This window comes from Phyllobates terribilis, unplaced genomic scaffold (assembly GCF_046119375.1).
Source record: "Phyllobates terribilis strain yellow unplaced genomic scaffold, ASM4611937v1 Scaffold_5__5_contigs__length_657084704, whole genome shotgun sequence".
In the NCBI taxonomy this organism is placed as follows: Eukaryota; Metazoa; Chordata; class Amphibia; order Anura; family Dendrobatidae; genus Phyllobates; species Phyllobates terribilis.
Genome location: NW_027362765.1, coordinates 47,146,418 through 47,173,556, shown reverse-complemented (window position 1 = coordinate 47,173,556; position 27,139 = coordinate 47,146,418). Strand labels below are relative to the sequence as shown.

Here is a 27,139-nt window from a genome sequence, read left to right as displayed (position 1 = left end):
TTTGTAGGTGGGAAAAATTGCAAAATCGACAGTGTATCAAATACTTATTTTCCCCACTGTATTAACTATTTGTAAATTAATGAATATAGAATGTAATTGAATTAAAAAATAAAATGAAAGGTATGAGGATGGATTGATATATGTAGAATAGACAGATAGTGGTATGGGGATGGGGAAGGGCAAAGGGGGAATATTGGAGGGGGAAGGGAGGGAGGAGAAGGGGAGTGCGATACCGTACCATAAGTGCCAGGTGTAGAATCTTTAGGCATAGTGTTTCTGTGAAAAGGCGAAACAAAAAGTTAGTATTAGGGCAGGCTAACCTTAACATGATAAACAACATATAGACACTCTCGCCTTTGTCGGAGATTCATTGATGATGTTTTCTGTATATGGGATGATCCTATCGAAATATTGTTGATTTGTATTAAAAATCAGCAACATCTGGCCAGAAGTCGCTGTGCATCACAATTACAAAAAAATAATTTTTTGGACACTTTGGTCTGCAGGGAAGAAAATGGGAATTTAACAATAGATTTATTCACTAAAGAGACTGACCGTAACAGTTTGTTTCATTTGTTGCACTCCCATTTCACGCTTCCTCCGCTCCGCAAATGTCGTATGCACGCGGCTCCACCCCGTACGCTTCGTACACACGCGGCGCCGCCTCGTACACACGCGGCTCCGCTCCGTATGCCCTGTACACAGGTGGCTCCACTCAGCACTCGTCGTACACACGTGGCTCAGCTCCGTACTCTTCGTACACACGCGGCTCCGCTCCGTACTCGTCGTACACACGCGGCTCCGCTTCGTACTCGTCGTACACACGCGGCTCCGCTCCGTACTCGTCGTACACACGCGGCTCCGCTCCGTACTCTTCGTACACACGCGGCTCCGCTCCGTACACCTCGTACACACGCGGCTCCGCTCCGTACACCTCGTACACACGCGGCTCCGCTCCGTACACCTCGTACACATGCGGCTCCGCTCCGTACACCTCGTGCACACGCGGCTCCGCTCCGTACACCTCGTGCACACGTGGCACCGCTCCGTACACCTCGTGCACACGCGGCTCCGCTCCGTATACTTTGTACACACGCGGCTCCGCTCCGTATACTTTGTACACACGCGGCTCCGCTCCGTACACCTCGTACACACGCCGCTCCGCTCCGTACATCTCGTACACGCGGCTCCGCTCCGTACACACGCGGCTCCGCTCCGTACACCTCGTACACACGCGGCTCCGCTCAGTACGCCTCGTACGTACGCGGCTCCGCTCAGTACGCCTCGTACGCATGCGGCTCCGCTCAGTACGCCTCGTACGCACGCGGCTCCGCTCAGTACGCCTCGTACGCACGCGGCTCCGCTCAGTACGCCTAATACGCACGCGGCTCAGCTCCGTACACCTCGTACGCACGTGGCTCCGCTCAGTACGCCTCGTACGCACGCGGCTCCGCTCAGTACGCCTAATACGCACGCGGCTCGGCTCAGTACGCCTAATACGCACGCGGCTCGGCTCCGCTCAGTACACCTCGTACGCACGCGGCTCCGCTCAGTACGCCTCGTACGCACGCGGCTCCGCTCAGTACGCCTAATACGCACGCGGCTCGGCTCCGTACACCTCGTACGCACACGGCTCGGCTCCGTACACCTCGTACGCACGCGGCTCCGCTCAGTACGCCTCGTACGCACGCGGCTCGGCTCCGTACACCTCGTATGCACGCGGCTCCGCTCAGTACACCTCGTACGCACGCGGCTCCGCTCCGTACACCTCGTCGTACGCACGCGGCTCCGCTCCGTACACCTCGTACGCACGCGGCTCCGCTCAGTACGCCTCGTACGCACACGGCTCCGCTCAGTACGCCTAATACGCACGCGGCTCGGCTCCGTACACCTCGTACGCACGCGGCTCCGCTCCGTACACCTCGTACACACGCGGCTCCGCTCCGTACACCTAGTACACACGCGGCTCCGCTCCGTACACCTCGTACACACGCGGCTCCGCTCCGTACACCTCGTACACACGCGGCTCCGCTCCGTACACCTCGTACACACGCGGCTCTGCTACATCCACACTGTAAACCCCTCCTGACCCCACACATAACCTTCACCTCATCCAGCACCATGACAACCAGCACAGCAGAGTCCTGCATCCACTGAGGCCCCTGATCATGTGACCCCTGACTCCTCCCCTCCTGTGACCTCATCACAGGTCCTGTGCGCACAGAACAGCCATATATGTGGTGGCGGCTCTGCAGGTGGAGGTATGTGGATATTCCCCATTACTAAGAATTATAACGCTTTCCTCCCTCTCCTCTGATAGATACATACGACCCAACTATGAAGCATCAGGAAACACATATTGCCCCATAGTACAGCGCCCCCTGTCTGACACAGTATAGTGTCCCCACAGTTCCCCTATCCCCCACACACACATTCTGATACTACAAGATGCCCCCACAGTACGGTACCCCCCACCCCACCGGCTAATAAATAAATGCCCCCTCTCCCCATTCCTGATACAGAAGACCCCGGGACACAGCACCGACCTCCTGGATCAGGTTCCCAGGTCTGGAGATGTGGCCCCGGGCCTGGGGGCTGGTGCTATAGATGTATGAGGGGCTGTTATCTGTGGTAGGAGCTGTACATTGTAATGGAGACATTCTGGGGACAGATTATCCCAGAAATAGAACTTGTTAGTTCTTTACACAATGTCGCTGGATTTTAGCTTTTTCTTCACCTTATATTCTTAATGACGCTGTTCTAGGACCCCATTGTTAGGCCCCGGCTGTCATGACGATATATTGGGGTGTGTTGATGGGAACAGCCCCCCCTCCCCCCCCCTGTGTAATTCACTGAATGAGGGACTAGAATTTAATGGACTCAACAGTCCATAAAATTAAACAAAATCTGACTGAGGTGGACGTGCGACGTATCCATACGTCCCTGTGGCCTGGTACTTATTGACCAGGGGAGTATGGATACATCTCGGCGATTTTGCATGCACAGGGGCTGTGCGCGTGCGATCGCCACCGAGTGTCAGCTGATTCTGACAGCTGACACTCAGCACAAGTGCCAGGAGCGGTGCCCACACCACTCCTGGCACTTTAACCCACTAAATTCTGCAATTGCAGCATTCAGCATGGAGGGAAAGGGAAGAAAGCCCCTCTGCCTTTTAATCGGAGACCCCTCTACGTAATCGCAGGGTCCTGAGCGTTGCCATGGTGACCCAATGTCGTCATGATGACATCCAGGTCACCAGAGCTAGGAAACTTGGTAGATCATGCGCAGTGCAGCTTGTATAGTATAGGAATTCTGCTGCATCCTTACACTATACAAGCGCAATTAGTGAAAGTCCCATAGTGGGGCTAAGTAAAACTAAGAAAAAGTGGAAAAAAAATTGTAAAAATATTTTTTAAAAGATAACAAAATCATAATAAAAAATAAAATATATTGTACCCATAAATAAATATTTTTATGAAAAAATACACATATTTGGTATCGCCACATCCGGAACAATGTATAAAACTGTCCCACTAGTTAACCCTTTCAGTGAACACCATTAAAAAAAGAGGCAAAAAAACTATGCTTTATCATCATACCGCCGAACAAAAAGTGGAATAAAACGTGATTAAAAAGACTAATGTGAATAAAAATGGTACCGCTGAAAACGTCATCTTGTCCGCAAAAAAAAAGCCGCCATACAGCTCCATCAGTGGAAAAATAAAAAAATTATAGCTCTCAGAATAAAGCGATGCAAAAATAATTATTTTTTCTATAAAATAGTTCTTATTGTGTAAAAGAGCCAAAACATAGAAAACAATATAAATCTAGTATCACTGTAAACGTACTGACCCAAAGAATAAAGCTGCCTTATCAATTTTACCACACGCAGAACGGCATAAAAAAAAAAAAAAATTCCTGAATTGCTTGTTTTTGTTCATTCTGCCTCCCAAAAATCAGAATAGAAAGCGATTAAAAATTGTCACAGCCCCGAAAATAGTACCAATAAAAACGTCAAGTAGTCCCACAAAAAAACAGCAGTCACATGACTCTGTTGTCCAAAATATGGAAAAATTATAGCTCTCAAAATATATGGCAATGCAAAAACTAGTTTTTGCAAAAACAGATTCTTTAGTGTGTGACAGCTGCCAAACATAAAAACCTGATATAAATCTGGTATCGCTGTAATCGCATCGAACCGAAGAATAAACTCTCCTACTCACTTATACCGCACTAGAACGGCGTAAAAAAATAAATAAAACCAATTCTTCATCTGTTGTTGATTTGTTCATTCTGCCTCACAAAGATCGCAGTATGGCTCAGCTCACATTTATTCTGCGCTGAGAGCTTACACCGGGGTTTCCGTGTAAATCTCTGAAATTCAGACAGAACCCCCGGCAGAAGATTCCCTATAAAGAGGCAGATGGAGGCACTGTGGACCCCGTCTGGCCACCTATGATCCGGCGGTGTCCATCTTTATAGGCGTGCATAAAAGTGCCGTCAGCCACAGTTTTGTGCACTTCTGAAAAGGACAATGCTGAACAGAGGCCAGATGGAGTCCAGAGAGAATGGATCCCTAGGGGGTACATCTGAATCACGTCACTCGGAGATTTAGATGGAAGCCCCGATATAAGAGAAACCAATCACAAACTAAAATGTTTTTATACAAATGCACAAAGCATGGGCAACAAACAAGGAGAATTGGAACTACTAACGCATGAAAAGAAATATGATGTCATTGGAATCACTGAAACTTGGTTGGACGATACACATGATTAGAATACAAGGCTAAAAGGATACAACTTACTTGCAAGAAACAGACTTAATAAACGGGGAGGAGGTGTCGCATTGTATGTTAGAAAAGCATATATCTGCACAGAGATTGAAGCTTCAGAGACTGGGAGTTCTGTGGAAACTGTTTGGGTAAGAATACAAGGAGAGAACAACAGAAAGGACACCATTGTCGGCATTTACTACAGGCCACCTGGGCAAGCTGAAGATATGGATGAACTCTTTATGTATCAAATGAACAAGTTCTCCAAAAAATATGACGCGGTGGTCATGGGAGATTTCAACTATCCAGACATTTGTTGGGAATCTCTCGCAAGTAAAACTAACAGGTCAAGCTAATTATTATCCTCTCTTGCTGACAACTTTATCTTCCAAAAGGTAGGGGAGAAAACAAGGGGATCTGCTACTTTGGATCTAATCCTTATAAACAGGGAGGAAATGGTTGAGGAAGTAAAAGTGTCTGGGGCCCTAGGAGGCAGCGATCATGCTATTATAGAATTTTGAATAACTAGAGGAGGAAGACATGTGAAGACTGAAATTTCATGGCTAGATTTCAGAAAGGCAGATTTTAAGCGACTCAGAGAATAGGAGGGATCCAATGGCTAGATGTCCTTAAGGACAAAAATGTCCAGGAAGGATGGGAAATTTTAAAAAATTAGATTCTCAAAGCACAATGTTAACAATCCCGAAAAGTAGGGAGAATGGGAAGCATTTAAGGAACCAAGGATGCATGATTATAGAACTTAAACACATGCTAAAAAGAAAGAAAGAAATTTTTATCAAATGGAAAGAGGGAGGCATATCTAAACAAGATTATAATGCTGTCTTCAGAACCTGTAGGGCACATATCAGGTTAGCTAAAGCTGACAATGAATTAAGGCTTGCAAGAGATGTCAATAGCAATAAAAAAGGATTTTGGGGGTATGTCAAAAGTAAAAGAAAAGTCAAAGATGCTATAGGATTTTTACAGGATGAAAATGGTAAGAAAGGGTGTTGAGAAGGCCAAACTTTTTAATTCCTATTTTGCATCTGTTTTCTCTCAAAGAAAATGTAGTATCAACTGATTGTAACTGTCCTATTAAAGGAATAGAAGAATCCAGGTTATCTGTAAATAGAAAGATTGTGAGGGAATATTTAGCTAACATAAATGAGTTCAAGTCTCCAGGTCCAGATGAATTACACCCCAGAGTACTGAAGGAGATTGTAGAAGAAATTTTAGAACCACTCTCCATAATCTTTGAAAATTCTTGGAGAACAGGAGAAGTCCTAGAAGACTGGAGAAGAGCAAATGTTGTTCCTATCTTCAAAAAGGGGAAGAAGGCGGATCCAGGGAACTATAGGCCGATGAGTCTGACTTCTATACCAGGAAAGATCTTTGAACAAATTATTACACAACATGTATGTACAGTGCCTACAAGTAGTATTCAACCCCCTGCAGATTTAGCTGGTTTGATAAGATGCAAATAAGTTAGAGCCTTCAAACTGCAAACGAGAGTAGGTTTTATGAACAGAAGCATAAATCTTACAAACCAAAAAGTTATGTTGCTCAGTTGAATTTTATTAAATTTTAAACATAAAAGTGTGGGTCAATTATTATGCAACCCCTATGTTTAATATTTTGTGGAATAACCCTTGTTTGCAATTACAGCTAATAATCGTCTTTTATAAGACCTGATCAGGCCGGCACAGGTCTGTGGAGTTATCTTGGCCCACTCCTCCATGCAGATCTTCTCCAAGTTATCTAGGTTCTTTGGGTGTCTCATGTGGACTTTATTCTTGAGCTCCTTCCACAAGTTTTCAATTGGGTTAAGGTCAGGAGACTGACTAGGCCACTCCAACACCTTGACTTTTTCCCTCTTGAACCAGGCCTTGGTTTTCTTGGCTGTGTGCTTTGGGTCGTTGTCTTGTTGGAAGATGAAATTACGACCCATCTTAAGATTCTTGATGGAGGAGCGGAGGTTCTTGGCCAAAATCTCCAGGTAGGCCGTGCTATCCATCTTCCCATGGATGCGGACCAGATGGCCAGGCCCCTTGGCTGAGAAACAGCCCCACAGCATGATGCTGCCACCACCATGCTTGACTGTAGGGATGGTATTCTTGGGGTCGTATGCAGTGCCATCCAGTCTCCAAACGTCACGTGTGTGGTTGGCACCAAAGATCTCGATCTTGGTCTCATCAGACCATAGAACCTTGAACCAGTCTGTCTCAGAGTCCTCCAAGTGATCATGAGCAAACTGTAGACGAGCCTTGACATGACGCTTTGAAAGTAAAGGTACCATACAGGCTCGTCTGGAACGGAGACCATTGCGGTGGAGTACGTTACTTATGGTATTGACTGAAACAAATGTCCCCACTGCCATGAGATCTTCCCGGAGCTCCTTCCTTGTTGTCCTTGGGTTAGCCTTGACTCTTCGGACAAGCCTGGCCTCGGCACGGGAGGACACTTTCAAAGGCTGTCCAGGCCGTGGAAGGCTAACAGTAGTTCCATAAGCCTTCCACTTACGGATGATGCTCCCAACAGTGGAGACAGGTAGGCCCAACTCCTTGGAAAGGGTTTTGTACCCCTTGCCAGCCTTGTGACCCTCCACGATCTTGTCTCTGATGGCCTTGGAATGCTCCTTTGTCTTTCCCATGTTGACCATGTCTGAGTGCTGTTCACAAGTTTGGGGAGGGTCTTAAATAGTCAGAAAAGGCTGGCAAAAGAGATCTTTAATCCACACATGTGAAGCTCATTATTCTTGGTGCCTGAACTACTTCTTAATACTTTAGGGGGACCAAACAGAATTCTTGTGGTTTGAGGGGTTGAATAATAAATGACACTCTGAATTAACTTTTAACGTTTTTTAAAAAAAAAAAAAATTGCTGCAGTGCATTTCCCACTTCCAGGCTGATCTACAGTACAAATGTCACAATGCCAAGTTAATTCCGCATGTGTCAACCAGCTAAATCTGCAGGGGGTTGAATACTACTTGTAGGCACTGTAAGTACCTGGATAAGAATGAAGTGATTAACCAGAGTCAGCATGGGTTTGTAACTAACAAGTCATGTCAGACTAACTTAATTTCCTTCTATGACAGAATCACTGAATGGGTGGATCAGGGAAATGGTGTAGATATAGTATATCTTGACTTCAGCAAAGCATTTGACAAAGTATCTCACACCATCCTTATTGAAAAAAATGACCAAGTATGGAATGGACAAGGCAACTGTTAGGTGGATTCATAACTGGCTTAGTGATTGGACTCAAAGAGTGGTTGTAAATGGCTTCACATCCAGTTGGATGAATCTCTCAAGTGGGGTACCACAGCTCTCTGTCCTGGGACCTTTATTGTTCAACATCTTTATCAATGATTTAGATGAAGGAATTGAGGGTAATCTGATTAAATTTGCTGATGACACAAAGCTAGGAGGGATGGCTAATACTAGAGAAGAGAGAGAGAGGATTCAAAAACACCTAAATAAACTGGAGCAGTGGGCAGCAACTAAGATAATTGTTTTTAACAGGGAAAAGTGCAAAGTACTACATCTGGGCAATAAAAATGAAAAAAGCATATACAGAATGGGAGGAATAGAGCTAAGCAACAGTACATGTGAAAAAGACTTATGTATACTTATAGATCATAGACTGAACATGAGTCAACAGTGTGATGCAGCACCAAAAAAAGGCAAATACAATTCTGGGATGTATTAACAGAAGCATACAGTCTAGATCACGTGAAGTCATTATCTCACTTTACTCCTCTTTGGTCAGACCTCATCTGGAATACTGTGTCCAGTTTTGGGCACCACATTTTAAAAAAAGACATCGACAAACTGGAGCAAGTTCAGAGAAGAGCAACGAGAATGGTGACCGGTCTGCAAACCATGTCCTATGAGGAACAGTTACCGGATTTGGGAATGTTTAGCTTGCAAAAAAGAAGACTGAGAGAAGACTTAATATCTGTCTACAAATATCTTAAGGGCTGTCACATTGTAGAAGTATCATCTTTATTCTCATTTGCACAAGGAAAGACTAGAAGCAATGGGATGAAACTGAATGGGAGGAGACACAGATTAGATATTAGAAAAAACATTTGACAGTGATGGTGATCAATGAGTGGAACAGGCTGCCACAAGAGGTGGTGAGTTCCCCTTCAATGGATGTCTTCAAACAGAGGCTGGACAGATATCTGTCTGGGATGATTTAGTGAATCCTGCTTTGAGCAGGGGGTTGGACCAGATGACCCAGGAGGTCCCTTCCAACTCTACCATTCTATGATAAGTGTTCAGAGTAGAGCACAGGATAAATGTGATCCAGAATGTTATGTAAAATGTTCCCAACAAAAGCTTCAACTCAATCCACAAAAAAGAGCAAACCCCCACTCAGGTCCGTCATCAGTTATCGGAAATATAGGGGCTTCCACATTACTGGTAGCACAAAGGCTCTGAAAAAGCGCCATGGCTCATTACCCTCCAAAAGAAATTGAGCAAATACTGCACTCCCAAATCCAAATGACCCCTCCCTTCTGAGCTCCATTGTGTGCCTAAATTGCAATTTTCACTCCGCAACATCCGCTGCTGCTTGTTTCTCGAAAACACCCATGGAGTCAAAAGCGTCACTACACCTGTAGATAAATTCCCAAAGGGGTATAACTTCCAAAATGGGGTCACTTGAGGTGGGATTCTGATATGCTAGCACTTAGGGGCTCTGTATATGGAGTCCGCATACTATTCTAGAAAAATCTGCACTCCAGGAGGCAAATAGCGCTCTTTCCCTCCCGAGTCTGGCCGTATGGCTAAGCCGTACTGTACAGCCACATATGGGGTATTTCTACATTCAGCAGAAATTGTGGGACAAATTTTGGTGCCATTTTTACCCCTTTCCCAGTGTGAAAATGTAAAGTCTAGGGCTAAAACAAAATTTTGGTGGTAAAAATGTAATAATTTTTTTCTTCACTGCCCAATGGTATAAATTTCTATGATACACCTGTGTTGGCAATATGCTCATTACACCCCAAGATTAATTCATTGAGACATATAGTTTGTAAAATGAAGTCTGTAACATACCTGGCGGCGTCCTTGCATAGTGGTCCATCTCCCACTGTGCAAGAGCACGCACTTGATCTCCTGTCCAGAATGTCTCTCTGGCTTCCCTCCATGCTGTCTGTTTGTGTCTGTTTCTGCTGCTTAAGGGCGGCGCCCGATCACTTCCTGCTTTTTGTACCTGCTGTGGGTCACACCCCTTGTGCGTCCTCAGCCTATTGCTGTCTGTCACCTGGTATATAGCTCAGCTGCTCCAATCAATCCCTGCCTGAGCATAGTGTTTCATTCAGTGTGTGCTTGCACTCTGAAGGTGCCAGGTCCCGTTCTGTGTTCTCTTGTCTGCCTATCCTGGAGGCTGTATTTCCAGGCCTGTCTGAACACGCTCCTAGCCTGTTCCTCCTGCCTTCTAGGGGCCGATTACCTAGACCCGCTCCTGTATCTTGTCTGTCCTGTCTGAACACGCTCCTAGCCTGTTCCTCCCGCCTTCTAGGGGCCGATTACCTAGACCCGCTCCTGTATCTTGTCTGTCCTGTCTGAACACGCTCCTTGCCTGTTCGTCCTGCCTCTCTGGGGGCCGTATTCCCAGACCCGCTCCTGTATTCCGCTGCAGTGTCAGTCTCCTCCGTACACTCAGTTCCAGTCTGAACTCTCTCCTATCCTTTACCTGTTTTGCCTCTATGTCCGTTCCCTTCCTTTTTCTGCAGAGTCTGAACTCGTACCTAACTCCTGCTTGTTGTCTCTGTACTCCCGTTTGTGAGTTTGTGGTCCACTCGCTACTTCACTGCAAGTACCCTGTGGGTATCTGGCTCTGCCTTTCCCTTCCTGTCTGTTCCGTGTGAACAGAGCCCTGTCCCCCCTGCTCAGGCTTGCCTGCTCTGACTCCTTTGCTCACCGCTTCGGCAGTTCTAGCCTGCTCTTACTCCTTTGCTCACCGCTCCGGCGGTTCTAGCCTGCTCTGACTCCTTTGCTCACCGCTCCGGCGGTTCTAGCCTGCTCTGACTCCTTTGCTCACCGCTCCGGTGGTTCTAGCCTGCTCTGACTCCTTTGCTCGCTGCTCCGGCAGCCTTGCTCCGCTCTGACCCTTTTGTTCACTGCTCCGGCAGTCTCGCTCCGCTCTTATCCTTTTGCTCACTGCTCCGGCAGTCTTGCTCCACTCTTGCTCACCGCTCCAGGCGGTCTCGTCCTGCTTTACTCTTGCTCACTGCTCCGGCAGTCTCGCTCAGCTCTGACCCTTTGCTCACCGCTCCTGGCGGCCTTGTCCTGCTCTACTCTTGCTCACCGCTCCAGGCGGTCTTGTCCTGCCCTGTTCTCGCTCACCTCTCTGGGCGGCCTCACTCTGCTGTGTTTGTCCGCCACATCTGTGGTTCTGTTCCTGAGTCCCAGTGTGTACTGGGTCCTATCCCGCCAGTGTCCCTACCTGCTAGTGCCTCCCTGTCTGCACTCTAGCTGTGCTTGCCTGTACCCCTCTGCCTGTATTGTTCCTGAGTCCCAGTGTGTACTGGGTTCTATCCCGCCTGTGTTCCTACCTGCTAGTGCCTCCCTGTCTGCACTCTAGCTGTGCTTGCCTGTACCCCCCTGCCTGCATACCCGCCTGCCTGCATACCAGTCGTGCCTGCCCATACCCACCAGTCTGTGCGCCAGCCTAACCAGCCTGTTCCTGTATTCCCCTGTGTGGGTCAACAGCCGTGTCCGGGGTCTGTCCTGGAGTAGCACCTGGTCCCTCTGCTCGGTTTCTCCTTGGTGCACTGGCGTCGTATGCCGTCGTGCGACCCTGGTCGGATCGGGTGAATACCTAGTTACGCCCCTCCAGGCATTCACTCTCCGGCACGGTCCAGTGGAATCACACGCACACGCCGCTCAGCCCGGGCGTGTGCATTACAAAGTCTCTTATGGGTGGTCTGCTCTTCTGGCACCTCAGGGGCTCTGCCAAAGTGACATGGCACCATCAAACAAGTCCAGCAAAATCTGAACTCCAATATGGTGCTTGTTCCCTTCTGAGCTTTGCACAGTGCATCAAAAGTAGTTTTAAACCACATATGGGGTATCGGCGTACACAGGAAAAATTGCACAACAAATTTTTGGGTCCATTTTCTCCTGCTATCCTTGTGAAAATGAAAAAAAAAATGGAGCTAAAACAACATTTTTGTGGGAAAAATGTGAAAATTTTATTTTTACCGCTCAATTTTATAAACTTCTGTGAAGTACCTGGGGTTCAAGGTGCTCACCACACATCTAGATAAGTTCTCTGAGGGGTCTAGTTTCCTTAATTGTGTCACTTGTAGGGGATTTCCACTGTTTAGGCACATCAGGGGCTTTCCAAGCTCGACATGGCATCCGCTAATTGTTCAAGCAAATTTTTCAATCAAAAAGTCAAATGGCGCTCCTTCTCTTCCGAGCCACACCGTGCACCCAACAGTGATGTGAAACATGGAAGTTTCTCCTGCATAGTAGGCGCAGAAGGGTTAATGGCCCAGGTTTAGTGGATGGCGAAGTGCAGGGCGGGAAGCCATCCACCAGATCTCCACCCCAGGGTGTGGTTTGGGGCTATAACGAGCCAGTCTTTTGACTCGGGTGGTGTTCAGTGTCTGGAGAAAACCTGCTCCAGAAAGGAGCTTGCATGTGTTGTGCTGAACATCGTGTGACTAACCCTGAGTGGCCAGACCTTGGCCTATATATGGACTGTGCTGCAATTTTGTATTTTGTTTTGCCACTTCAGCCGAATATGCTGTTTTTTCTTTATGGACTCCATATTAGTTTGTGACGCTTAATAAACTAACCCAAAATTTAAAGAGACAGTGTCCTATCTCTACCTCCGTGTACAGCTAAGCAAGCCGCTTTACCACATCCCACATATGGGGTATCAGCGTGCTCAGGAGAAATTGCACAACAAATTTTGGGGTCCATTTTTTTTGTTACCCTTGCAAAAATAAAAAAATGTGGGTCTAAAATAAAACTCTTGTGAAAAAAGTTAAATGTTCATTGTTTTCTTCCACATTCCAAAAATTCCTGTGAAGCACCTGAAGGGTTAATAAACTTCTTGAATGTGTTTTTGAGCACATTGAGGGGTGCAGTTTTTAGAATGCTATCACTTTTGGATATTTTTAGTCATAATTGCCCCTCAAAGTCACTTCAGATGTGATGTGGTCCCTAAAAAAATGGTTTTGTAAATTTGGTTGGAAAAATTAGAAATTGCTCATCAACTTTTAACACTTATAACTTTCTAACAAAAAAAAATGTATCCAAAATTGTGCTGATATAAAGTAGACATGTGGGAAACGTTAGTTATTAACTATTTTGTGTGACATATCTCTCCGATTTAAGGGCATAAAAATTCAAAGTAAAATTGCCAAATTTTTGCATTTTTTTCCCAAATTTCCAATTTTTTCACAAATAAACGCCAGTAATATCAAAGAAATTTTACCACTATCATGAAGTACAATATGTAAAAAAAAAACATTCTCAGAATCGGTGGGATCTGTTGAAGCGTTCCAGAGTTATTACCTCATAAATTGATACTGGTTAGAATTGTTAAAATTGGCCAGGTCATTAACATGCAAACGGCCTTCGAGGGTAAAGGGGTTAATATTCCTTTGAAAATTATTTATATTCAAATCCACCATATTTTTGCAGTCTATCCGTTACAACCCTCCTCAATATTGTAGGGTCATATCTCGGATACTAATAAATATTAAAACTCCTGTATGTACTGATATCCTCTATTTGTTGTTATATTCACAAATTGTCCTAACATCTGTTTATATTCATAGCGTAGATAGTATCTGTATTATTTCCATGTCAGGGAAGTACCCCTACTATATAATGTACAAATTCCTCAGTGCCTCCTAAGAAGTTATTCTAGAAGAATTGCACTATGTCCATATATTGTCTGTGCCTTAGCCATATATTATAGGTTCTTATTCCCATTAATAAATTGGGGTTAATGATGTTCAAGGTCAGATGCAATAATATTGCACTATTGGCCTTTGTGGTATTTCAACAGGAATATTGCACTTTGCCCATTCAAGATCTGGAGCATCCCCCGATATTGAATATTCCTGATCCAATAGATCAAGGTGGAGGAACTTTTTTTCTGCCAAGGGCCATTTGAATATTTAAGCCATCCTTCAGGGACTATACAAAACACAGCCAGCCCAAGCACTGTGTTCCCCGGGAATCTGCCCGGGCGCCGGAGAAAAGGTCTGTGGTTCCCCACCCCTACAATAAATCCACAAACGTGGGTCCAATTGATAACCTTACATAACCAAATAGAGGTCACACTGTGAGTGTAAAGGCCCCGTCACACTTAGCGACGCTGCAATGATCCAGACAACGATACGACCTGTCAGGGATCGTTGCTGCGTCGCTATGTGGTCGCTGGTGAGCTGTCAAACAGGCAGGCTCACCAACGATCAGGGGAGCAGCGACATCGTGGAAAGAATCTTTCCACGATGTCCTGCTCCTGGTTACGAGCCTGCTGAAGCAGGAGCAGGCTGGTAACTATGGTAAACATCGGGTTACTAGGGGCACACGCGCTCCTAGTAACCCGTTGTTTATCATGGTTACCACTCTGCTACAGTGAGCGGGAGGTTACCGCTCACTTTATCAGGCTCGTAACCATGATAAACAACGGGTTACTAAGTGCTCGTGTGCCCCTAGTAACCCGATGTTTACCATAGTTACCAGCCTGATCGCTGCTCCCGCTGGTCACACACAGCGATGTGTGCTGACCAGCGGGAGTTACGACCAAAAAATGGTCCAGGACACTTTGCAGCGATCAGCGACCTCACAGCAGGGGCCTGATCGTTGCAAAGTGTCACACATAGCGACATCGCTGGTGAGGTCGCTGGTGAGTCACCAAAACCGTGACACAGCAGCGATCTCGCTAGTGATCTCGCTATGTGAGACGGCGGCTTTAGTTCGTAGGACTGCCCTATGCAAACACTCATTTATTTTGATTGTCTGAGTATAATTTCTGGCTAAGGGATTCCTATACAACAAATCCCTTAGCTAATCAGATTATTTCCCTATGTATCCTGCCTCAACGTGTTTCACCCCCCATAACACATTCGGTGAGCACATCAGGAGGCTAATACCCTATTATGTTAGTGCTACACACATTATAGCACAGGAGTCATATTTTAAATCTCTTCTCACGATAAGAGCTGTGACCGGACACCAGCTAATTATAGATTAAACCCCACCTCCCGCCATTGACGCATATACTGCCCAGCCAGTCATGCAATCATTACCTAGGAACCAATCGTGTGCAGTTACGTAGGAGTTCGTACCATCGCATCATCGGGAATGCGGCGGTATCTATTGTGAGGAGACGCCAGAGAAGCTACTGCGTATCCTGAGGATCGAGATACAATAATGTTCCCCTATTATAGCGATTATGTTCCTCAGTGTTCTTTTTGTCTATTGGTGTCACAATTGATGGATATATTAATTTTATAATATTTATTTTATAACTTCTTTTGATTTTTTAACACCCACCATTTTTTAAGCTCCACTTCCAATAGTCCTTTGCCTATTTATATTAACAAAGATGGCTAAAAGAACATAATTCAGGTTAAGTATATTTAAATCATTTTAACTCTTCCATGACATGACTGTAGGTGTACATAACACTAATTAAAAACCTATAATTTATCTAATCTCCCCTTCACATAATATCTTCTCATAAATCCAAATTTAAATCATGAGTTCCGTATCCCTAACAGTCCTTTTCATTTGTTAGGGTTTATATGATTAAATAAGTCATCCTATTACCTAACAATCCCTCTGTACACTCGCAGTCTTAAACGGATTCCAATTTATCCAAGGTCACCATTCTGTATAGTTTTTTTCAGATAAAAAGTGTAAAAGAAATGGATTCATTGAGACCTAAAGAGGCTACCATTTTTAAACGAAATATCCATTAAGCTTCTTTGCGTAATATTCTGTTATCATGATCCCCACCCCTTTGGGAAGCTTCTATCTTTTCAATTCCTTGAAATCTTATCATTCTAACATCTCCAACATGAACCAATCACATATGAGATGGGCGTATCCTCCTTCCTCCGAATGTCCCCAATGTGTTCCAGAATTCTTTCTGAATTCCCAGATTCAAACATAACTTTTTGGACAAGTACATTTTGCCAAATATACAATCCCTTCAGTTCCGCAGTTAATGAATTCCCTATTCTGTTAGGTCTTCCCTGTAAAATCACAACTGAAGGTAGTTTTTTTTTCTATAAATTTGCATGCCTTGCAAGAACCACATCTATATGTTTCCACTGTATTACCTTGATTTAACCCCATTGTGTTCTCTGTATACAGTTGGAAATGACTGTGGACTAAGCGGTCCTTTAGGTTTCTACCTCTTCTATATGTCACTGATGCATTTGGTGTCACACAATTCGTCAAATCTGGGTTCATTTTTAATATTTCCCAATAAGTTTTAAACATCCCCATCACCTCCCATGAATGATCATCGTAGGTCCCTATCATTCGTTTCGCACCATCATTCTTCTCTCTCGGCTTTGGATTTAATAGCGATGATCTATTGGCTGCTCTAGCATGATGATAGGCTGATCTTAATACCCCTCCTGGATAACCTAGTTTTTCAAACTTATCTTCAAGATCTTTCGCTCTCCTTTCAAAAAATCACCTAAAGAGGAGCTGTTATGCCTGAGCCTAAGAAATTGGCCCTTAGGAATTACACGGCTGAGAAGTAATGGATGGTGACTTTTCCAATGTAGGAGGCTGTTTGTCGCCGTTGGTTTCCTAAAATTTGTGGTTGTCAAGTAACATATGGTCAATATGAATCATTATATCCAAAAAGAGGTATCTCATGTTTATTAATAGCAGAAGTCAATGTTAGACCCACATTGTTGACGTTCAAGATGGAAACAAATTTAAACTGTACTATAATTCCAGTCCATGCGATTAGGATATCATCTATATACCTTAGCTATAATGCTATCTTCAATGTCCACTCTTTGTTTTCTTCGTTAAAGAAGCCCACCAGCCCAGGAATAAATGAGCACATGTGTATCAAATTGTGCTGACACCTTGAGTGATATTTCTTATGCCTGAGACTATTGGACGTCCCTTCAGGGGTTCGTAACCCTTATGTACGAGTAGAAGTAGAATTTTTTTTTTAGTAGTGACTCCAGGACCCATTGAAGCGCACACCGCGCGAAACCACCGTCGTCCATTCACTGTGCCATATACCTCCCTGCAAATAATTTTTTATGCCTTAAATAAAGACTTTGACGTTTGAAGTACCGGTGAGGTTCTTTTTTCACTATGACATATGGACTGTTTTCCACTAGTAAGCACCCGTAAGTTCTGTTGTCGATTAATCTTGCTCTGAACCAAATCAGTCTATTAAGGGCATGCTGGTTGTTTAGTGCGGGTTTTTCTTACTTTGTTGTCTGGATTAATCACTCTTAAGTCCTCTGATCCAATGTTGTTGTTGGATCTAATAACCTCTTGAATAGATGCTAATATATATTTCAATGGGGGATTCTGTTCCACCCCACATTTAATTTGCCCATACTTTAGTCTATTTTTTGGGATAGCCCCTCCATTTGAATATTTCTCTAATTGTTCATTGAGAAGCTCTGGAGAGAGACAGAAGCGCACACAAAATAGGGCAATACAGTCTGACAAGGGATGGGTATAATCGATAGTAGCACTCACCTAAAGGTGTGGTGTGCAGGCACAACACCTATAAATACATGAAAAGCCTCTGCTGCTGCCCCGTGGCTGGAGGAAAAGGTTTTTCCAGAGGTAATGGCAAAAAATGGGCGCTGGAACGTTTAGACGGGCTGCGCTGTGAGAATGAAGAGCCTTGTGATTCCATAACGGCTTTTATTCATACCAACGCGTTTCTACTCTGGACCCGCACCTTTCTCAAGGTATAAAAATCAAATGTCATTTGGTTTTTAGATCTAATTGTTCATTGTCGCTATTAACCTTAAGTTGCTCTATTATTAACTAAAGTCCCCTCTTCTTATTATTGCTTTCCAGTTGATTTCTCCTCACGTCTATTGTTGTAAATACATATCGGTCAAAAGACCCTGAGGGGTTATGGACAGTTCATGGGCTAAAAAAAAAGGTACAGATAATATTTGTAGACATATTCATTTTTCATATTCACAGGGGCACTGGCACTTTACTTTCTAGCACTTTTTCACACCACTGTATTTATACTGATATATTACTATATTTATTTTCACTAGCACCTTACATTTATTTGCTATATATATTTCTTTTTTGCTGTAGATGTATAAAATTATTTATAATGGTATGTTTTCCTGCTACTTTTATCACATATTGGTCATTTTAATATTAATTACACTTTTTGACATATTCTTATTTTATATTTGCATATCTCAGTATATGCTATTTCCGTAGTACAACATTACAAGGATCACATATCATTTTACTTTTTGTATTCCTTTAGGGATTTATATGTTGTATGTCATTTATTGCTGATTATATTATATGCATATTTTTTATGTCATTATATTTTTGGTTTGCTTGATTTATGCACTAGCACTTTTATAAATAAGATATATATGTAATTTATTTATTAGTGTATATATATTATTGGGTATATAAAGTATGTATTTGCTGTATGATTTATTCCTATGTATTAGAATATATATTAGTGTGCATATGAATTATCTGTACATCTGATGCTTGATCTATAGCCAGAATAGAGATATAGGGCACTAGTCGCACCACTTCTTCCTCGGATTGTAGTATAGGTGGCTGCAATTGGTTGAATGCATGCACTGCTGCATCCTACCTCTGAGTTCATGTGATTGAATGTGTTCCAGCTAGCACTTAACAGGAAGTCCCATTGACAATTAAAGGATGGACGCGTCAAGCGCCAAAGATATCAACACATGGCTAATTATAATATGATGTGGCATCTTCCCATTGGTAGACAGATTATATATCTACTTCTCAGTCCCTTTGGTTTAGACACACCCCCGGAAGAAGCAATAGGCGAAAAAGCGTCGGGGTGGTGGGAAATAGAGCCTGGGACCTTTTCTGGTGGCACATTATTTTAGGTATTATATGGATTGGTTTGATGTATGCTAACTTTAGGTAACTCTATATATGAGACCATTGTACAATAAGCCTTTTGGGTGGGATAATTATACTCTACTAATAATATAACAATCTCTCTTTAGCAATCAATACCCTTTGCTTCCTTTTGTCTATGACTCTAGATATTGTACTTTATAGGATATTATCACGGTGTGACTTTGGGATAGCAAGTGTGCTCCTAGTCTGACACTAAGGTTAGGGGTCTCTAGTAGTGAAGAGCGAGCACTAAAATGCTCGGGTCGAGCAAATCGTAATGCTCGGGTGCTCGACCCAAGTAATGAGCCCAATCTAAGTCATTGGGAAACTCAAGCATTTTTCTGGCAGCCTTACCCCCCTCCCCCTCCAGGAGGTCTGGAGGAGGCCTAAAAATTGGTCAAAATGATGGAAACAGTGCTCAAATGACATGGGAACATCATGGGGAAGACTCCTGGAAGTATCTCTTACTCCCAGGTCACTGCTGTGAACAATGTTGTCAGAGTATTACGCCACTTTTACGGACTGACAATAAAACATACAAAAACAAAGCAAAAATGGATTTTCCTGGAAAAAAATTTAAGAAACATTCTTTCCAGGGTAATGACTTGTATATAAGGCAAAATAAATAACCAAAAACAAAAATGCTCCACGACACCCTGGGCTATGTCCAGATGTAGAGTTTTTGATGCGTTTTTGCACTTTTGCATTTCTTTCAACGGTGAAAAATACATTCACCAGTAAATGTAATTTTAACATTTTACTACCTTATCTGGCCATGTGGTGTGTGAGATATGATCAGACACATCCAGAATGAACCCTCATTTCCAGCTGATAATACCATCTAGCACCTGTCCCTATTTTAAAAGCAGCTGACAGCTTTATCAATAGGGAGTAGAATTTTTTTTTCAGCATGGAGTATAATACAATAATCCTTGACTAGATTCCTGTAAGACACTATCTCAACTGCTATAGATTACCCATACGCAAATCTCAGATAAGAGAGGTAATATAGTACAATAGAAAATATAATTTAACCGAATCCGAAGTTTTTTTTGGTACATTGCACCACCAAACTGTGAAGGAACGCAAACAACCCTACCTGCTTTCATTAATTTGTGAGTAAAGATCATCGTTAAAAAAATATGAATCGGTCAACGAGTACATGGAAGATATCAAGTAATGCACTATGGAAGAGATGTATTCGACGACAATGAACAACACTCATCTCCAGCTGATGATACCTTGCACCTGTCCCTGCTGTAAATGCAGCTAACAGTGGTATCAGTAGGGAATAGAATAGATTTTTAAGTTTTTTTTTTGCAGCAGTACGCAGTACAATGCAGTAATACCTGACTGAATTGATGCAATACGCTATCCTTACTGCGATAGCTCACCGTAAATGAATTTCAGTAAAGAGAGGTAATATTCTAGAATATAGAATCGATTTGACTTGGCTTTCCCAGTATTAAGGAGTGGGTCTCCAATACTGTTATTTAGTATTTGTTATAATACCCCCAGTGGCACTAAAAACCATCTCTCACAGAACGCTAGCTGCCAGAACCTCCAAGGCATAGAGAGACAGTTCATGCCATGTGTTCAGCTTGGATACCCAATAGTTGTAAGGCACCGAGAAATCACGGAGGATGCTGGAACGATCGGTAAGGTACTCATTCGGCATCTTCCAAAACTTTTCCCTCCTTGTCAGAGTACCCCGTGAATCAGGGCCTGGGTACTGAGATGGCGTGAGAAAATTGTCCCACACTTTTGACAGTGTTCCCCTGCCTCTGCTGCATCATATTTGTGTCTTCCTCGCCTGTACTCCTTGGTTGTCCAAGGAACTGTGTCCTCTGCCGCCAGCGTTTTCAGATGGGAATTTTTTTTTAAATTCTTCAGCAAGGGCCTTCTGGTACTGCAACATTTTATTACACCTCTCCGCCACAGGAAGGCGAGATAGAAAGTTCTCCTTGTAGCGTGGGTTTAGAAGTGTGACCAACCGCTAATTAGTGCTGGCCAAAATACATACAACACAAGGGTCATGGGAAAGGCAGCGGAACATAAAGTCAGCCATGTGTGCCAGACTGCCAACAGCCAAGACTTCCCTGTCCTGACCAAGAGGGCGACAGTCAATGCACTCCTCCTGGTCCTCCCCCTCGTTCTCCCTCTCCTCCGGCCATCCACGCTGGACAGATGGTATGAATGTTGTGTGGGTAGTACCGTCTGTAGAGCAGGAAACCAGCTCCTGTTCCTCCTCCTGTTCCTCCTTCTCATTATCACCTAATCTGCATTGAGATGAGATGAGACTGAGCTGTGTAGCATCACCCTGTATAGTTCCTTGCTCCATCTCCTCGTGCTCCGCCTGCAATGCCCCCTCTTTAATTGTGAGCAGCGAGCTTTTCAGTAGACTGAGAAGCAGGATGGTGACGCTAATTATGGCGTCATCACCGCTCACCATCTTGTTGGAGTCCTCCAAGTTTTGGAGGACAGCACAGATGTCAGACACCCATGCCCAATCATCAGCTCTAATATCTGGAGGCTGACCTGAATACCGACGGCATGTTGAAGCTGGTACTCAAAAACTGCCCTCTGCTGCTCACAAATCCTTCCCAACATATGCAACGTTGAGTTCCAACGCGTTGTGACATCACACACCAGTTGGTGAGCTGGAAGCTGCAAACACTGCTGAAGCATGACGAGGGTGGCGGAAGCTGTAGCTGTCTTTCTGAAATGGGCACACACTGCGTACTTTCACAAGGAGCTCAAGCTGATCCGGGTAGGTTTTGAGAAACCGCTGAACCAGTAGGTTGAGTACATGGGCCAGGCATGGCACATGTGCAAGGTTGCCGAGCCTCCGAGACGCCACCAGGTTCTGCCCATTGTCACACATGACCATGCCTGGCTGTAGGTTCAGCGGTGAGAGCCACAGATCTGGCTGCTCTGTTACAGCTTTCAACAACTCTGCAGCGGTGTGCAGTTTGTCACATAAGCTGATAACCTTCAGCAGAGCCTGTTCCTGCTTGGCCGAAGCAGTGCTGCAGTGCGTCCAGCTTGCGACTGATGTGGTAATTTCGGAGATGGAGGCTGAAGAGAAGGAGGAGGTGCAGGGGCTGTAGAATATGGGGGCAACCCTGATTGACCCAGGGCCTGCAATCATCGATATCGGGAGGAAGTGTTCTGTGCCAGGGTCCGACTGGATCCTAGCTTCCACAATATTAACCCAGTGTGCCGTCAGTGTATTGTACCGTGCCTGGCCACAAGCACTTGTACAAATGTCCGTGGTTAGGTGGACCTTTCCAGTAACTGTGTTGGTGAGGGCATGGGTAATGTTCTGGGACACGTGCTTGTGTAAGGCGGGGATGGCACACCGGGAGAAATAGTGGCGGCTGGGGACCGAGTACCAAGGGACAGCCGCCACCATGAGGTTGCGGAAAGCTTCTGTCTTCTCGAACCTAAAAGGCAACATTTCCAGTGCAAGCAGTCGATAAATGTCAGTTTAGTATTGTTGCCTGTGGGTGTGTGGCTGTGTATTTGTGCTTAAGTTCAAAGGTCTGGGGTAGGGACAACTGAAAGCTGCACTGGGACAAGGATGTGGAAGTGGTTGCTGACGGTGATGATTGCAACTGTGCAGCGACAGGTGCACAGTGGGAGGCATCTTTGCCTGCATCATGGACAGGGGAACAGGCAGTAATGTCACCCCCAGACACCGCCTCTGGACCCTGGTGTTCGACCCAACTAGTCGGGTGCTTTGTTGTCATGTGCCTGTACATGCTGGTGGTGGTCAGGCTGGTAGTTTTTGCTGCTCCTGCTGATGCTGCATTGGCAGATGTTGCAAATGGCGTTTTTTGGGTTAACTGTACAGTCTTTAAAAAAGAGCCAGACTCGGGAAGACCTAACAGTAGGACTGGCAACTTCCCTCGTATTGGTGTTTTGGGGAACAGTTGCCGCCTTGTGTCTGTGGCTACCCCACTGCTTCTTCCTGCCTGTTGTGGTGATATGCCTCCCCCTCTGCGCTGCTGTCCTCGCTATTCAGGTTACCTTGCCAGGCTGGGTCAGTTACTTCATCGTCCACCACCTCTTCTTCCTTGTACGCACCCTGGGCCTCTTCCTGACTTGCTGGCAATTGTGTCTCATCATCATCCTCCTCTTACGATAGTAATTGCACTTTCCCACCGTCGTCTTCGTGTGACCGTGGCTGCTCAAATATTTGGGCATCGCTACATGCAATCCCCTCTTGCCCCATTTGAAGCGGACTGAGCGAGAGGCCAGAATCTTTAAATGGAAATGTGAGCAGCTCTTCGTAGTGTCCAAGTGTGGGATCACTTGTCTCCGGGCACTCAGCATGGTGGGAGGAAGAAGGATCAGGGTCCAGACCCACGGCTACTGAGACTGGACCATGTGGAATACAGGATGGTGGTGGTGGTGGTGGTGGCGGTGGCAAACTGACTGGAAGCATTATCTGATATCCAACCAACAACCTTTTCACACTGGTTTGGCTTCAAGAGTGGTGTTCCGTTGCCCCCATAGAAAGTGGGACAGGAAGCTAGGTTGACATGATGTGGGTGCTTGCTGTGCTCCCTAAGCAGGTACAATTTCATCTTGCCCACGGCCTTGGCCTATGCGTGCACCATCAGCTTCACGTCCACTTCCCCGTCCCTTACCACGTGCCTTGCCCCTTGCCAATTTTAAATGGAATTTAATATTTTTCAGCTTGCAAAAAATTTCATGATTATTACCGCAGTAATATTTGATCACGTCTGATGACTAATTTTTTAGGCAGTGTCGGTATAGTGATGCTATTTGTCAGCAAACAAGTGTGAATATGTTTTGAGTACACAACTCGCAGACTTTAAATGGATATATAAACAATGTTCCAGATTATCATCTTTAGTTGATAATTCATGGGCTAGTGCCCCCTATCATAGCAAACTCTCATAGACATTTGAAAAAAACAGAGAACTTGGAGCTATTAAAAATAATTACTTTATTTCATTCATTAAAAATTATACTGCATGATAATTCACATAAATATACAATTCATTTCTTTAGTGAAGCAAAACCATCTTAGAAACTCAATGTCAGCTAGGAGAAACCCTGAATTGCATCAGATCAGTGGCATGAATATATACTAGTGCATGTGATAAGGGAGATTTTGTACATAGGTCCCTGCTGTCTGGATAGATTGGGTGTAAGTACTGGGGACAGGCTGTCTCTTCTACCTAATCAGACCAGCTCTAGTCAGAAAGCTGTGTCCCCTGTATTACCCAATATCACCCAGGCATTTGTTCACATATTAAAGCACGTGCATGACAAAACAGGAACAATAATAAACAAGTAAGAAGGTCATATAAGGTCCCTTATAGTACTCTCGGCTCCTCAGAGCCTTAGAACAATATTCAGTGCAATAAAAGATATCATTACCCATGATCTGGCGCAACGGGGAATTCCTGCTCAGACCCCAAACATGCGCTTTCGCCGTTAAGGTATGTGCACACGTTCAGGATTTGAATCAGAAATTTCCTCAGCATTTTTGCCTCTCCCTGGCAGAAAAAACGCATGCGGCTTTTACATGCATTTTTGATGTGTTTTTACATGCGTTTTTTGAAGCGTTTTTGTACATCAATGAATGCTTATTGGAGCTAAATAAAGTTATTTGATTGGACATTGCTTAAACCCTTGGATTAGCATAGAACTGGGGTGAGTATATTGGTTCATTTAAGTGATTAAATAATGTATCTGTTGTATTTCAAAACAAGTGTTTACACTTGTCTGTGTGTTTAGCTTTATTTAAAAGTTACTGTATTTAACTCTTTACTTTACTTTAATTAAGTTTGGTCATGAAAAGGTCCAATTGACACCTTGACATAACCAAACAAAAGAGCTGGGTGTCAGCTAGTCCCATCCACCCAATCTTCATTAGCATTTCTATTCATGTAATTTATGCGACTGCTGTGAGCTGTTAATTTTTGCCTGGGAAGGTGCCATTACGCAAACATTTTCTCTGGCCATAATTAACATTTCACAGCTAGTTCATTATCCACTATGTCCCCCCGATCAGTACTCAGCAGTGCTTTGGACACAACGCATTTATGTTGCGTCCAAAACGCGGTGTTCTAATGCCGCACTTTTGTTGTCGGTACATGTGAATCAATCGGTCAAAATCTGCAGCGGAGACTAGCGTGTCCACTACAGAAATTGACATGCTGCGAGTGAGTTTGGGTACGTGGCCATGGTCAGGAGCCGCTGCAGGTTTGATGCTGCGTGTTTATACAGCATCAAACCCGCAGCGTCCAGATGTTACAGCATAGTGGATGGGATCTCTAGAAATCCCATGTCCACTATGCGTGCATCAGAGGCTGCAAATCACTCGTGGACACTGACTTGCAGCATGTCTTTCAGGACCGCAGCATGTCAAATTCTCTTTCGGAGTCACTAGTCCGCGCAACAGAAATTTGACCACTAGAAAGTATTGAATGCAGTAAATACGCAAGGTTCAGTGAACACATCTGGATTTACCTGCGTTCAATAGAATGCAACGTTTTGGACGCAGAAAAAAATTGCGTCCAAAGTGCTGCTACATCCGGATCGTGGGCACAGAGCCTAAAATTAAAAAAAAAAAAATGGCGTGGGCTCCCGCGTCATTTTTATAACAAGCAGAGGGAAAGCCGACCACTGAGGGCTGATATTAGTAGCCGCGGAAGGGGCCATTAGCCAAAAATGTTCTCTGGCTATTAATATCAGCACACAGCTGTTTGTTTAGCCTTTACTGGCTAGATTACAGGGGGACCCCAGAAAACTATTGATGTGGGGTCCCCCTATAAAACCTAACAAGCAAAGCCTAAACAGATAGCTACGGGCTGACATTAATAGCCAGGGAAGGGGCCATGGATACTAGCCCCCTCCGCGGCTATTAATATCACCCCTCAGCAGTCCCAGAAATGGCGCATCCATAAGATGCGCCAAATCTGGCACTTAGCCTCCGATCTTCCGTCTGCCCCTGTCTGCCCTGTAGCAGTGGTGAGTGGGGGTAATGGGGTTCACATCAGCCTTGTATTGGCAGCTGATGTGAAGCCCAGGTTATTAATGGAGGGTGTCTAAAAGACGTCCCCATTACTAACTGCGTAGTAAAACAGTTGCCGCCTTTTCAATAAAACACATGGCCAGAATAAAGTATTTTAATGAAATAAAACACACGGTTCTACAATTTTTTTTATTACATGCCTCCGCTAAGCCCTCAATCTCCTGAAAAAAACGTAAAAAAACAAACAACCATATTCCTCACCTGTCCGCCGTCAACAACGCAGTCCATGTACCGCCAACAAGTGTCCCACGATGATCTGGGTCACTTCTACAGCAGTGACATCAGCCATCACTGATGTCACTGCTGTAGAAGACAGCAATGTTTACTGACGGGTGTAAAATCACCCCTTGTCAGTATACAGGCTGCAGGAGGTCACAGGGGTTGATCAGCTGAAGATCAGCTGATCAGCCCCAGTGAGTTAACCACCGTGGGAACATTCTTGCGAATGTTCCCAGGGTGAGCATCAGCTGATGGTCATGTGACCATCAGCTGATAAGTGCCGGCAGCGATCAGCTGATAAGTGCCGGCAGTGATCGGCTGATGGTCACGTGACCATCAGCTGATTCATGACGTTACTGAAGGTCCTGGCAGCTCGGTACACCTCGGTGTACCGCTGGCCGCCGGGTAGACAGCATCACGGCCGGGGACCAGGAGGACACCGGGAGCCATGTGAGAAGGGAAAGGGGAAATAGGAAAAGATGTGGATATATAAATTGATTAAATATTAAAAATCATATACTTTATTTGAATTTATTAAAACCTTATAAATACAAAATTGCTCATGCATCTACAGATGCATATACGGCAACCATCCTACATGGTACAGGGATGGTACCCACTAATAAATCTGGCTAAATGAGGTGTAGGACAAATTTGGGATGCCTCAGTCCAGTCCCTCTTTTATTGGACTGTGGCTATGTATTATACATGGAATCCCTATATGTTGAAATTGCCTTGGTGTTTATGTCAAGTAACACGGTTTCACTAAATTGACTATAAGATTGGAAAAATTAATTGAATTGCTAGATGATATCATAGCAGATTGTGATTATATTACCACACATCATATGTCAATTTGCCTAGCCAGCACGGCTGGTCGCCGCCTGTGAAGCATATATCTCTTAACTAGCAAGTGTCAAGCGGTTAATGGTATTATCACGGTGA

At 44.5% G+C, this 27,139-nt stretch overlaps 2 protein-coding genes across 2 annotated transcripts in view; both read left to right on the top strand.

Moving 5' to 3' along the window:
• The window catches only part of LOC141271933 (uncharacterized), a 114,483-nt gene that overhangs the window by 65,556 nt on the left and 21,788 nt on the right, over positions 1–27,139 (top strand). Inside the window, exon 2 of the mRNA XM_073682183.1 lies at positions 17,833–17,920. Coding sequence (XP_073538284.1) covers positions 17,893–17,920 — 28 coding nt within the window. The 5' untranslated portion in view covers positions 17,833–17,892. The remainder of the gene's footprint in view (positions 1–17,832; positions 17,921–27,139) is intronic.
• The window catches only part of LOC141271917 (uncharacterized), a 115,889-nt gene continuing 90,950 nt past the window's right edge, over positions 2,201–27,139 (top strand). Inside the window, exon 1 of the mRNA XM_073682156.1 lies at positions 2,201–2,261. The gene's annotated coding sequence lies outside the window, so the exon portion shown is untranslated. The remainder of the gene's footprint in view (positions 2,262–27,139) is intronic.